At 43.7% G+C, this 14,802-nt stretch overlaps 1 protein-coding gene and 1 long non-coding RNA gene across 3 annotated transcripts in view; one reads left to right on the top strand and one right to left on the bottom strand.

Annotated features, from left to right (window-relative positions):
• Nucleotides 1-2,860, top strand: part of Pla2r1 (phospholipase A2 receptor 1) — a 135,784-nt gene extending 132,924 nt beyond the window's left edge. Inside the window, exon 30 of one of the 2 annotated variants that reach the window (NM_008867.2) lies at nt 101-2,860. In NM_008867.2, the coding sequence (NP_032893.1) occupies nt 101-390 (290 nt within the window). In that variant the 3' untranslated portion in view covers nt 391-2,860. The remainder of the gene's footprint in view (nt 1-100) is intronic. The other variant, XM_006498928.4, reaches the window with a different exon arrangement.
• A 4,968-nt stretch (nt 2,861-7,828) lies between these two features.
• On the bottom strand, nt 7,829-8,878 carry Gm13580 (predicted gene 13580). Its single transcript, NR_046065.1, has 3 exons — nt 8,686-8,878; nt 8,395-8,556; nt 7,829-8,034 (listed from the first exon to the last, which is right to left on the bottom strand). It is a non-coding gene; the product is annotated as a predicted gene 13580 (long non-coding RNA).
• Nucleotides 8,879-14,802: the final 5,924 nt, after the last annotated feature.

Raw genomic sequence — 14,802 nt, 5'->3', positions numbered from 1 at the left:
TTTGGAAGGGAAAGAATATTTAGATATTTCTTAGAATCAATACGATAGAAGGTAGGCATGTGACAGTATCTGTCCTCTGTGTTTCTTTGTCTTTCTCCAGGACTAAGCCACAGCATCGTTCCTGTCACAGTAACGCTGACGTTGATAATAGCCCTGGGCATTTTCATGCTTTGCTTCTGGATATATAAGCAGAAAAGTGACATCTTCCAGAGACTCACGGGGTCTCGGGGTTCTTACTACCCCACACTCAACTTCAGCACAGCACATTTAGAAGAGAACATTCTCATTTCTGATCTTGAGAAGAACACCAATGATGAAGAAGTTAGAGATGCTCCAGCTACAGAGAGCAAAAGAGGCCACAAAGGGCGTCCTATCTGCATTTCCCCTTAACGAGATGCCGTTATAGTGTGAATTGCGCCTCTGTTTTAATTAATCTTCAAGCACTGGTTTTGAATCTTAACCAAATCAGATGGGATTTAACGTATTCATTTCCTTTAACTGTGGCCCATTCTGAAAAGGCCCATTATTTTAAAAGACAAGAACTATTAAATAGAATTCTCAGGCCAGTCTGGTAAGCATTCAGTGTGTAGGTACACTCGATACATTAAGAGAAAGGGGGCGTGTCCTCTCACTCCATATGACAGGATGGTACTTCTGCCAGTCAGTGCTTGTTTGATTCTAAATCAACCATTTTTAAATGGTGTGGTTTGGGAAAATCCTAAATTTTAGACTTCAGGTTCTGAGCTCTCAACTAATACTTTGAATGACAAAGTTATATTAGATCTGATTCTCAAGTTAAGTGGGAGAAATACCACCTTCTCCTACATATGAAGAACTCAGTAGGCAGGCACTCTCAAGAACAACCATACAGTTTAAACTGTGCCATAAACCCTCACCTGTTAATTGATTACCTTGATTTAAAGATATCTTTTAGGTAAGTTTAAAGAAATGCATTGAGAGTTTAATATTGTCAAAGTTCATGGGCCTTACTTATTAAAAACTAAAATCTAAAATTATAAAATACTATATAACAATCTTTTGTTATTGTTCTGTTCTGTTTTGTTTTCAAGACACAGCTTCTTTGTATAAACAGTCCTGGCGGTCCTAGAATTCACTTTGTATGCCAGACTAGCCTCAAACCCTCTGCCTCCCAAGTGCTGGGATTAAAGGTGTGTGCCACCACTACCTGGCAATATGTAATCTAACCAGGGCTTACAGAATAGATGTAACTCAAACTTAAAGAGAAAAAAAAGTGAAGATCTGAATTGTGCTCCCATTAGAACCAAACTAAACAAGATGTTGAAAAAATACTGAATAAAACAACCCTGGAGAAGGTGTTTTAAAATAAACTGTCCATTCTGACCATCTCCTTTTAGTCTTGGATTAGTTGATGCCATTGGTTGGTTAATGAGGATTAAGAGTATGATATTTGGGGCCAGGAGACAGTTCAGTTGGTAAAGTATCTGCTGTGCCATCTTGAGGACCTGAGTTCAAATCCCCAGTACCCACATAAAGACTAAGTGCAGTGGTGCACATCTGCAACCCCAGCTCTGGGGTGGGTATGGGACAAAACCAGGCGAATCCCAGAAGCTCTTTCACCAGCCAGTCTCGCCAAGCTGATGAATTTCAGGTTCAGTGACAGACTTTATCTCAAAAACTATCATGGGAAAAGACACCTAATGTCAGACTTTAGCCTCAGTATGCCCACACATATATGTGCATGCACACACACACACATTAAAATTTTAAAGTATATTTCCTGTGTATTAAAAGGTCACAGGTTTGATATTCTGTCATTAATTTATGATAAATAAAAGTGTCTCCATAATCAAGAGTAAGAGGTTACTTGCCGTCTGAGTGTTTACTGGGTGTCTTTATTAAGATAGATCTTCTGTTCTAGCACAGTCCTGGGGTGAACCAGTCAGGGTGGCTTCTATGCTCATGACACGTTATTCCCAGGGAAGCAATCTATACACAGACGACAGGAGGTAGCTATGAAAATTAAGTATGGTCCCTGGGATAAACATGGGCACTCTCAGGCTTGCCTCCTTGTGTATTTCTGCCAGTACAATCCATGGCCCTGGTGCTACCTGCCACTCGTCACTAGGGGGCGCTCTGAGAAAAAGTATGAATGTGTTCTGCACAGCAAACTGGGATCCTTATCAGTACAACCTGAAGACTAGAGTCCCTGTAGACTATTACAACGACTACAGCTCCCGGTCACAGCTCTTTGCTACTGCTGTTATGTGGCTGACACACTGGGACACTTGACTCTCATTTTGTTTTCCAAGTCATAGGACTTAACTTTTAAAAGAACATTATATTAGGTAGCAGTTATATATTTATGACTCAAAAGAACTAACCGGATGGTATAAAGACTCAATTTAAAAAACTCTCAAGTGAAATTAAATTTCCTTTTATTTTGGTGGATTTGATGAAGCTGTGGTCAATTAGCCTCCCAGTAAAAGTATAAAATCACACATAACAAGTGGACAAAAGTATGCCCTTGCAGCCGTGGCCTTGCTGAAAGAGATGAGATTGCTGTCAAGGCTCTGTTTTGAAATCCTGTGTTGAGCCTTCCCTGAAGCCTGTCCCCATGAACCAATTTGCACTTGTTCCCACTGCTGAAATTTCAGAAACATAGAGTACTAAGGGACTCGCTTTTTTCACATATGAACCCTTTAAAATCCTTTTCATAGATCTCTTCTTCTTTCATTAATTTAAAAATATTTTTCATACAGTATATCTTGACCATATTCCTTCTCCTCTCAGACCTTCCCCATCTCCTTCCCCACCTGACTTCATATTCTCTCTATTTCTCAACAACAGTACAATTAAAATAAACTAACAAAATAATAAGACCAAAAAAAAAAAAAACTAAACAAAACAAAAATCACACACATAAAGCAACCCTTGGCATTCATTTTGTGTTGGCCAACTGGTTGATATACCCAGTATCACTCCAACGGAGAAAATTGATTGCCCTTCTCCCAGCAGGTATCAATTGTAAATAGCTTCTTGGTTAGGAGTGGAATGCACATTTATTTTTAATCAGAATTTGATTTCTTATTTATTTACTGTGCATTCGTGTTTTGCCTGTATGTATGTCTCTATATAAAGGTGCCAGATCCCCTGGAACTGGAGTTTGAGGCAGTTGTGGGCTCTCATGTGGGTGCTGGGACTTGAACCCACGTCCTCTAGAGAAGCCCCAGAACTTAATTTCATAACTACAGCATAAAAAAAACATAGGATTAAAAATTCACTCATGATTAATATTCATCCCTTTAAAATATATTATTTTCCTGAAGGGTCTTTGACCATGGGTTGATCAAAAATTTACTAGACCTTGGGACCATTAAAAATTAAAATATCTATATATGTAAGTTTTTCCCCTGTGACTGACCTGAGTATCTTTAGATACTCCCAAGAATTGGAAAGTCTTGGATTTTTTTCAGTTAATAACATCTTGAGTTCTTCCTATTCTAAGAGCCATTCAGGTTTGATTGTCATCGAAAGCTCCACACCTGAATGGTCTCTTTAGATGACTGTTTAGTCTTGAAGTCTCTTTACCTCTTTAAAATGGCCAAATTAATATATAGTTAACGTCTGGATATCCAGAACAAACACAACCAAAGGAATGACGTATATAATTACCTTTACATTGTGGCTAAATCCATTTGAAGTAATTTTTTTATAGTGATTCACAGTTGATACTGGAGTGGATCAGAAGAGGCAAGAGACTCTGGATTCCTCATCATGTCTACCATTCAAATATTAATTGACATAAACAATTTCAGTTTAACACCTGTATCATGCCATGTGTTGTATGACCAACAAAATCAACATGTGCGTTCATAATTTGAGGCATAAAAATAACTGCACACCTGACAAAGACAGAGGCGGATGCTCGCAGCCAACCATCGGACTGAGCTCGGGGTTTCCCGGTGGAGAAGTTGCAGAAGGGACTGAAGGGGGTTTGCAGCCCCATGAGGGGAGCAACACTGTCAACAGGCCAGACCCCACCCCCAGTCCTCCTGGGGAATAGACCACCAACCAAAGAGTACACATGGAAGGACCCATGGCTCCAGCCACATATGTGGCAGAGGATGGCCTTGTCAGACATCAGTGTGAAGAGAGACCCTGGGGCCTTGATGCCCCAGGGTAGGGGAATGCCAGGGTGGGAAGATGGGAGTGGGTAGGTGGATGGGGGAGCACCCTCATAGAGGCAGAGGGAAGGGGGAAAGGATAGGGGGTTTCCGAAGGGGAGACCAGGAAAGGGGAAAACATTTGAAATTGAAATAAAGCAAACATCCAATTAAAAAAAAAAAATAACAGCACACGTTCTAAGAAACTAGGGGTAACTGAAAACTAGAGCCTTTAAAAATTCTGTGTGTTTTGGAAGTATGGGTTCAGCTGCTGATAGCTCTCTCAGCCCCAATGGAATTCCGAGGATCCTGGAGGGTGATTTTCCAGACTGCACAGCATTTATAATTTCATGTCTGGTCTTAACAGTTCAACATAAGACAACCGAAATTCAGTCTTGTTAACTCTTTATGTTGTGAAGCACTGTCAAGCTGTTTGCATGTGGTTTTACAAAAGATTCAGGCTCAAAGAAAAGGCCAATACTGCAGGCATACCTGTAAATAAATATCTAGACTGTGTGCTTCATTTCATTATTTTGTTTTGTTTTGTTTGTTTGTTTGTTTGTTTGTTTGTTTGTTTTTCGAGACAGGGTTTCTCTGCATAGCCCTGGCTGTCCTGGAACTCACTCTGTAGACCAGGCTGGCCTCAAACTCAGAAATCCGCCTGCCTCTGCCTCCCGAGTGCTGGGATTAAAGGTGTGCGCCACCATGACCGGCGGTTCATCTCATTATTGTTACTACATCTTCAGTGTTTTTAAAGAAGAGCCAACAAAAGTGCCCAAACATGAAGCGCTGGGTAAAGTAGAGAGAATCTGCATACGCCTCTAATTCCTGATGAAGGTTCTAATTGCAGAAGAGAATATCTCACGAAAGCCAGAAACTGAGCCCCCACGTGTGACAGTGACCTTCTCTACTCAGAGTTAATTAACATGAGCACTTGCTTCTTGCAGGGCACTTCGCTATAATTTAGAACAAATTAAGGGGAAAAAAAAATCACTCAAGTGCTGTTTTTCTTCCCACTGTGAAGTGAGCATGATGGACCAAATTTAATGCATCTAAAATGCTATCATCCGTTTCCGGGATTGATGAAAAGCAATGAATTCCAATATCGCTTTTTAAAAAGAATCCCAATCTGTGTTTCTTCTAATGTTTCCTATTAATGATCAATGAGTTTGAAGATTAATAAATGTCTTTTCCACTGCACCCATTAAGTCTCCTATCTACATTTGACTCACTGTATGCGCTCCTGGATATTTTTAAATAGATAAATCTTAAATTTAATGTGACAACCAGTTAAAGAATCACTTTTGTTTCCTCTTGCCTCTTCCCCAGCCCTGAAATTACAGCTTTATTGTTGTTTGTGCCTGGCCTGGAGCTCCTCTCTTTGTCTCTCACCTGATGAGGGCATGGCCCCAGTGGCTGTCTGAACTTTAACTTCTTAGTGCGTAGGGCTTTGTGGGAGCTGGAAATCTAAGTCATAGATATGATTAGCTCTCTTAGTTAATTAATCAATTAGTTAATGCTTAATTAATGGTTAGCCCTCTTTCCCAGTAGACCCTGGAACCTGCCAGGGGATGTGTGGAACGAAAGGAAAAACATGGGAAGAGACTCACAGAACTCAGTCAGCGGGGAGTGAGCTCTGGCTGCTAGAGTCACACTTCGATTGGGGCTGGGGAAAAACTGATTGGCCTGGAGCAAGCCTAGATGGGCAGTGTTTATCCAAGCCACCCCCACAGGGAGTGCTTAAGCAAGATGCCTCTGATCTGGCTCTCACTCCATTCTGGATGGCGGCTCAAAAGGAACAACAAAACTCCTATAGTCTCCGCCCACTGACCAGGAGTTTATGGGATGGAGAAGCTATCGCCTCCGACTATAGGGAGGGATCCAAGAGCTTTGAGAAAATGGGACCAATGGTGGACGCTCTCTGGCACTGGCATTGGATCTTATACTAAACTTCCCAAAAGAAGAGCAGGAACAGAAAACATATAGAGAAAGAAGATAGCCCCCAACAGCATGTTAATGGTAAATGAATGTTTCAGACTAATCCATAGCTTGTTTCTGCTCCCATGGAGGGCAGCCATTGAACTTTTCACGTGTGCTATTATTACTCACACTGCATGTAATGCAGTAATACCTGACTCAGTTGGGACCTCAAAGAACCTCCTTTTAAATCAGTTGTAAGAAGGGGTCATGGGGGCTGGAGAGATGGCTCAATGGTTAAGAGCACCGACTGCTCTTCCGAAGGTCCTGAGTTCAAATCCCAGCAACCACATGGTGGCTCACAACCATCCCTAGTGAGATCTGATGCCCTCTTCTGGTGCATCTGAAGACAGCTACAGTGTACTTATGTATAATAATAAATAAAACTTTTATATATATATAAAGAACATTGGTAGATACACTCTTAGCTTATACATGTATTTTCTATTAGAACACGCCCAGATGTGTTCACTCATCTTTTGGCTAAGGACAGCACCAATCAGTAGACTATTCTTTGCAGTTGGTCTAATCAGGTTTGCTCCATAAGCATCTGCTTCACTGTCACTAGCAGGTAAAAAAATTTACTGATGCTCGCGGACCTGTTTGAGCACCTTCAAAATCTCTGCAGTTTTCTCCCATATCTGAGATTCTCTTGCTCAATGACAGAATGTTTATTCATATTTTTGTTTCACAAAGCCGTTTTTGTAGTTTTTATATAAGAACTCCTGTAGCCCCATTTTACGTTTCAAAATAAATCATACGTAATTCGCAGAGCCTGGTACATCTGGCGTAAGTGGGTTGGTGAACAAACGAAGCAGCCGGTGTTAAAGACGGTGTTAGAGAATCAGTGGGCGCAGCAGTTGGGCCTCACCTTGGCTGAGTGAACGGGGTAGCTAAGTCTTTAGCTTCTGGGGTTCCATATTGCCTGAGGATTTCCTCTAGATCCTGGGAGGAGACTTGGCCTCTGAGCTTAACTCTGAAATCCTCACCGCTTGGCTCTGAATGTAAACAAGCCAGAAACCGGAGACAGCTCCAAGCAACCTGTCCAGATGATAACTTGGTGAAACATCTCTAGGGAATGAGAATATGCTGACGAAGCAGGCACGATCTCCAAGGAAGCAGGCCCAGACAGGCATCCGACGAAGCCTGGGGCGTGGGACCAGGGTTTCTGAAGGCCAGGCTTTCTGTGACATTTCAGATTTCAATTCTATAAGGATATCTTATTAGATGGGTGACTTATTAGGCATAACGACTTCACTTGTTCTATTTCCTTGCTCCCCAGAGTCACTGGTTAGACCTGTATCCTGAGGATGGATTTGTCTGCTACTGAGAAAACACGTGATCTCCCAGACTTTAATTCTTAGCATCCTAGAAATGTGATTTTCTTTGCTAAAACACAAGCCAACAACAAAAACCCCCGCAAAGGCTTATGGTTGCAATTAAATTTCAACTGGCTTACACAGAGATATTGATTATGTAAATATTCTGATCTTAAATGTCCTTGTGTGTGTATGTGGGGTGGGGGTGGGGGTACATGTGCACACGTGCTTGTAGAAGCTAGGGCTAAAACTTAGCAGCTCTTCAGCCATTATCTTTTCTGATAGGGTCTCTCCGTGATCAAGGCTGCCAGGCCAGAGAGAATCAGAGATCCACCTGTTTGTGTATCCTCGGCTCTGGGATTATAAGGGTATACCACCACACTTTCCTCCCGTTTCATTTTCATTTTTATTTTTGCACAGGTTCTGGGAATCAAACTCAGGTCTTCATGTTTGCAAGACTTTGCCACCTGAGCCATCTCCCCAGCCCTCATCTTAGATTCCTAGGTATCCATCAGTACAGTTGACATCATGGCGTCTTCCTCTGTCTTGAGTACAGCTGACTCTGTTGGGGCCGTGGTAGCGCTGGGACTGTGCTATAGAAGAGAGGTATAGGCATTGTGGTCTCATCAGAAAGGAGATCTAGACCCCCAGGAACCTGTCCCAGTACTGTGACTTTAGTGCTGGTCACTTAACTGGCAAAGCAGTCACAACCTGATTGTAGTATACCCACCTCAGCAGCTGCTTAACGAGAGTCAGCCAAAGTATTCCACTCCCTTGTCCCAGAAAACAGTCTGTTTCTGTGACACAGGAAGCAATCCCTGAGAGCAATGGCAATCTTTGGGGTCCAGCCCACCCCTACCCTGCCTTCTCTCTTGGAAAGCCATCCAGGGTTCCTAATGGATGCCCTGTTCTCATCCTAACTACTTCACCGTAGTATTTAAAAGATCACAAACCTGTTGTGAACGTCATCTTACAGATGACAAAAGCAAGACAGAAACATTCTGTGTTGTCGTCGTCGGTGATACACAGCTGACACATGGCAGGATTGGAATCCAAGACCATTCATGATTGCAATCCCGAGCTCTCATCAGCAGCACATGCTGCCTGCAGGGTGACTGGCGTCCATAGCACAGGGCAGAAGGGGGAGGTTAGAGGGAGTCAAGTGAGTAAGACCCAGGGACTGTCAAAGAGAACTTGTTATTTGACCAGGAAATCAGAGAAGGGCAAACAGTCTCCATACTTACCTCAAACACCCAGGGAGGTAAGACTGTTGCTTTGGAATCCCAGCTGGTGTTTGGAGCAGGGAGGCGGTGCCCAGGGAAGCTCTGAAATCAGGATGTTAAACAAGGAGGAGCAGGGAGGTGAGATGAGAACCCCAGAGGAGCACCCCAGAACAACCACAAACAAGGAGAAGCAAAGTTAACCAGTCGTTTTCCCTTAGTGAATCTTGTACTGATAAAACTCTCTCTGAGTTTAGCTGGTCCAATTGTGAGACATGCCCATTTCTGGTTCGGTCCTGCTCCTAGAAAGGGATACATTCCAAGAAAGGCGGGTGAGGCTGCATTCCACCTTAACTACAATGCAAGACAATCCGCTCTGAAAGTTACGAAACCTCAGGTAACAAAGAACTTTAAAGGAGTCCCTTTTACTTGTAGAGAGAGCATAGTGGAACTTGGCAACTAGAAATCAAGTCCTTAGAACAACAATATCAACCAACCACACACACACCCGAGCTCCCAGGGACTAAACCTCCAACCAATGAGTACATATGGAGGGACCCGTGGCTCCAGCTGCATATGTAGCAGAGGATGGCCTTGTTGGGCCTCAATTGGAGAAGAGACCCTTGGTCCTGTGAAGGCTCAATGCACCAGTGTAGAGGAATGGGAGGACAGGGAGATGGGGGAACATCCTCATAGAAGTAGGGGGAGAGGGGATGGGATAGGTGCTTTGGGGGAGGGGGGCAGCAAAGGGGATAACATTTGCAATGTAAATAAAGAAAATATCCAGTAAAAGAAAAAGAAAATAAGTTCAATCCTAATTTATAACAAATATGAATGAGGAAAAATTTTAAACATTACAGTTGTTAAATTTGTCCTTCCTAGCCTTGTGTGAGATAGCTTTTTTCCCTCCCAACCTACACATCCCCACTTCCACACCATGCTTTTGTTTTGGGGTACCCAAATAAAAAGACTCTATTCGACCTGAATAAGTCAAATGGAGTCTTCATGAACAGGCAGTGGGTCTGTCCCAAGCAGATTAGCAGGAAGCAGCCTTGACCTCCAGTTGCTGTGAGTTTTTAAGGTCAGAATGCAGTTGTGACACATACGGAAAAGCAGCTCTGAACATCTACCCCAAGCAGGCATTGTTTACAGAGGTGGAGAGATAAAAGTTACAGGCTCCGCAGTTAACCTTTAGCTCACAGGTCACATTGTACAGGAACGAGCGGGCAGGTCCAGAGGCCAGTTTACCTTAGGGATTTATGGTTGAGCTAAGTGACCAAAGACCAAGATACCCAGGATACTTTTAGCGCTTAAAGTATTCTTAGGAATACTTTCATGAGATGGAATAACATACTTCAGAAGCCTACCACACTATGAGCCGCAGCCACATCCCTTAGATGTCCTTGTCCCATGGCACTTCAGTTAGGTCCAGCCCAATGGCGGCTAGGGGGTAAGAATCAATAATGGAGCCAGGGAAGCCAAGCCAGGGCTGTGGATTTGCTGACTCCCTTCTCCCCTCCTGCAGCCCTGTGGAGGCCATGTTTTGTTCTAAGCCTTCTGCCTGTTGCTTGTCTGTGCCACAGGATTCCCGGGTCCGAGACTACCAACAACACAAACTTCTCAAGGCCTGGGACGGGAAAGTTCCCCAATGCCTGCAGGTGGAGCTGGACTTTAACCTTACACCTTTACTAAGCCGTTTTCAAACACCCCTCTCAGGGAGCAAGCTCTCTGGGGGAGCCCTAAGGACAAGCATGGGCCCCACTTGGGATGTTGGATTAGTTACTATTTAGGAGACTAGATGCTCCGGAATGGTGTGTGCGTGTGCGTGTGCGTGTGCATGTGTGTGTGTTGTGGGGCTTTTTTTTTCATATGAAGCTTTTCCAACACAACATAAAATTCCAATTAAACACTTGTTCAGCCCTACTGGACTCCAAATGCAAGCACAGCAAATCATCCCCCCCAGTAAACCATATTTGAACTGAAATAAGAGTGGACACCGTCGAGGGAGGAAAAGGCTATTATCAACTCAAACTGTTAAATTATACTTTCATGACTGAACACAACTGTAATCCATATTATTATTTTAGATTACACTATAAAACGCAGTCATTTATCGCCTTTCCAAAACTGAGTGGTAATATATTACCAAATTATCAGGGGCCCTTTAATAAAGCTCTTGAATTTGATTTATACTGCACGATGTCCCTTATCCTTGGGAATAAGGTATCCTTAGTCTTAAACCTAGGGACATAAAATCTCCCTCTAATCAGCTGCCAGAAACCTTCCGCTTCGGCGCCTTGTTGACACTGGTGTCAGCAGGACATTAAAGCTTCAAGCGTTTTATGTTTGATCAAATACCAACATAACACTGAAGCAGAAGAATGAATTCAGAGTGAGGCTTCCAAAAAAAAAACAAAAAACCCTATAGGCCTCCCTCTTCCTTCCTCCCCTCCCCCACCAAAAAGGTCACTTGAATCACAGTTTGGTGACAAAAGATTCCTCCATGAGGGTTGGAGATAAACAGAGCGGCTGGAGAACCAAAGAAGAGAGACACAAGCACTGAGATGGGCTGCTCCTAAAATGTCGGCCATGTCTAAGACACAGTGGGATGAAACCGTGCCAGGAACAGGGAAGGCGACCTGGTATTTACTTCAGAGGGGGGACACCAGCAGGGCTGAGAGTTTGCCCCAAGTTTGCTCTCAGCTAGTGCTTGGGGCTGCTGGAATTACACATCACACACTGTAGGCCTTTCCTGAAGGAAATCTCTCAACAGAAAAGAAGAAGAAGAAGAAGAAGAAGAAGAAGAAGAAGAAGAAGAAGAAGAAGAAGAAGAAGAAGAAGAAGAAGAAGAAGAAGAAGAAGCATCCAATGTTAGACAGAAAAAAAAATTCTCACCTAACTTTAGTTTCCCCCACCCCACTCTGCGCTCTAAAGTTCTCTGCGCCTTCTAAAAGAATTTTTTTTATTATGCTGCTAGATTCACAAAGGCACTCAAAGGAACAGATTGACTTTTCAGTGTCTCAGAAATCAACAAGAAAACGTCAACAATTAAAGCAATGCTCTTGGGAGATTATTTACACACAAGAACTCATTCTACTTAGACTGCTGTCTATGCAGTCGGCATAAATATGGCGTCTATGCAGTTTGCATAAGTGCTGTCTTTGATCATCTTTTTTTTTTTAACCTGCTTCTCTCCTTAAACACACACAAACCCAGCTAAATGCAGCCCCACTTCCCCACAGTAAGGACACTGCTCAACCTTGGAGATGTCTACCGCCACCACCATGTCACTGAAGAGCTGTCAGCTAAAGATCATTGGAGGGGGCTTTTTCTAGCAAAATGATCGGGAAAACAGATATCACCTGCTACTTCAAGGTGAGAGGAGCTGGGGAGAAGTCGCTAACATAAGAAGCCCATAGTGACTGACTGGGAAAGGGGACAGGCAAAGGAGGGGCCTGCTTTGGTTTGTTTGAAAAATTACATACTAAGGAGTTGAAGAAATAGAGTTTCTTGTTGGTGTTTTAAGCCTCTGGCTTTGTGGCGGTTTCACATTGATAATTAACACCAACCCAAAGAATCCGACCCTGCTCAGAATCCAATCTGTAAGAGTGGAGGAGGAGGGCACACAGGCTTTCCAAAACTCAGAGGCTGGGATTGTAGGACTACAGTGTTCTTCCTACTCATGGTGAGTTAGTTCTCTAATATATGTTTACAAATTCCTTTTCTGTTGGAAATAGAAAGGGCTCCTTTTTGTGCAACTCGGAGCTCTGGCCGTACAATTCTGTTCGCATTGTCTCAGACATGTTGGGTTATCCTCACATGCAGGGATCCCAGGTTCAGTATTCTTTCTCCTATAAGTTCATCCATGGAAAATGTAGATAAACTGAGATGTATGAGTCACCACAGAGCAGAGTTTAAAAGGTGACATTGGAATCTTATTCACTTTAATTAAAATTAATTCTCCTTCACTCTTTCTATTCATCAAAGTCATTCACTGTTGGTGAAGAAACAAAATGAGTGTTTTAAAAGTTGCAGCGTATTGTATGTGAATAATACAAAGACCCTGCCTGGTGGCTGGCAGTGGTGGTGCTCGCCTATATTGACATCACTCAGGAAACAGAGGCAGGAAGATTGCTACAGACTTGAGGTCTTGTACACACAGCAAGTTCTAGGCCAGCTGGGGCTCCATGGGAGATGCTGTTGCAAGTGTGTGTGTGTGTGTGTGTGTGTGTGTGTGTGTGTGTGTGTGTAGAGGGCTCTTGCCCTGTGCTTTAGAATAAGATTGTGTTTCTTTTTAGGGCAGTGGTTCTCAACCTTCCTAATGCTGTGGCCCTTTAACACAGTTCCTCATATTGCTGTTTCATAACTAATTTTGCTACTGCTATGAATCATAATGTAAGTATCGGATAAGAAGGATATCTTATATGTGACCGCTGTGAAAGGCTCATCCAATCACCAAAGGGGTGGAGACCCTAAGGTAGATAACCACTGCTCTAAATCGGTGTGTGCTCCAAGAGACCCACCCAGTCATTTGAGACCTTGTGAGGAAGGCTCTCAGACCATCACTGTGAATGACTGAGCCAGAATCTGCATTTCATCAGGGTGCCCATGTGATCTTTGTGTATACTGAAGGTCGAGCAGCCCTTTCCATGGGGACAAGGTGGACCTCACAGAGGAAATGGCACCAAGTTGTTACTTGGGATTAACTATCGAGAAAAACACTTCAGATCATGAAAATATCCAGAGCAGGGGTATGAAGATGGGGAAGCATTGAACACCACAAGAGATCACGCAGTGGTTTTGGACCTTACACATAGATTGAGCGCCTAGGGAGTACGTTAGGACTGGACTGTGAGTGGTCACCTGGGAGAGTTTCCTCGTTAACCCAGGGCTACTGAAGCTACCGGAAAGGGCAGGTGAGATGCCGTGTACTCTAATCAAGTTCATTCCGTAAACAGCTAGGGACAGGAGACATATGGCAGTTGTTCCGACAAGAACAAAGTACTAACGGTATGAGGAAAAGGAAGCGTTGTGAGTTACAGGGCAGGAAAAATAAACAGAACGTGGGACTATTTATTGGCCAGGGATGTAAGGGATGGAGAAGGTTGAAATTTTACATGAAGAGTGTTCCGGCAGGAAGAGAGAAATAATAGTTATCAGGATGAAACTTAACGTATCTGGGTTAATCTTGATAATTTTGCTATCAGGATCTCATCCTGGGCACGTGCACTTGATAACGGGAGATTAAAGGGAAGAGAGAGAGAAGGGGAAATGGAGAAAAAGGCCAGGAGGCCATTCATACCTGGGAAATAAGTGAATTTTCCAAAGGTGGAAGTGTAGGTGGAGGCAGGTAGGCAAGAGTAGAATGTCCAGAAAACCTTCACTCAGGAGTGAGAAAGAAAAGAAAATGTGCTGGCCACATATCTTAGGAGCATACCACAGCCCCCACCCGTAGGCAGATTTGATAGGATAGGAGTACATGTTAGAGAACAGAGATTAGAAAATGAAAGGGGGGGGGGGAAAGAAGGAGGAGGAGGAAGGCAGCTGTGAGCTCAGACAAACTCAAGGAGGCCACATGAATGGTTTGCTGAGACCATCATGGTCATGTCTGTGGTGGCTGCAGGAGGCAGGGCACATCAGGGCTGACATTACACTGTCAGTGGTCCTGAGTTCTTGTTTCATCTTCCTCTAGAAATTATTTCTGATTTCCCATGCAACAGTCTTGGTGGGTGGCACACCAGTTGGAGTCTAGTACTGTAGCAAGAAGAGGAGGGGAGTAGAAGAAAATGGGGAGGGAGGAGGAAGGGAAAGGAGGGGAGAGGAGAGGAGGGGAGGGGAGAAGAAAGGGAAGGGGGAAGGGAGGGGAGGGGAGGGGAGGGGAGGGGGAGGGGAGGGGGAGGGGAGGGAAGGGAAGGGGAGGGGAGGGAAGGGAAGTGAGAAGGGGAGACAAAGACAAGGAAGAAGGAAGAGAGAGGAGGAGAGAGAAGTCACAGCCTCCATCTGTACCCCATGGATTCTACGACCTTCCCACTACTTCTTCAAACAGAGACAGATCAGGAAGTTGGCAAATATCCACTAAGGCAAGGAGGAAGAAAGGCAGCAAAGAAATCGGTACTGCAGTCTCATAGGAGAGGAGAAAGG

This window comes from Mus musculus, chromosome 2, assembly GCF_000001635.26.
Source record: "Mus musculus strain C57BL/6J chromosome 2, GRCm38.p6 C57BL/6J".
Taxonomy (NCBI): domain Eukaryota; kingdom Metazoa; phylum Chordata; class Mammalia; order Rodentia; family Muridae; genus Mus; species Mus musculus.
The sequence above is the reverse complement of the archived record's forward strand: the minus strand, read 5'-3'. Positions and strand labels throughout refer to the sequence as shown.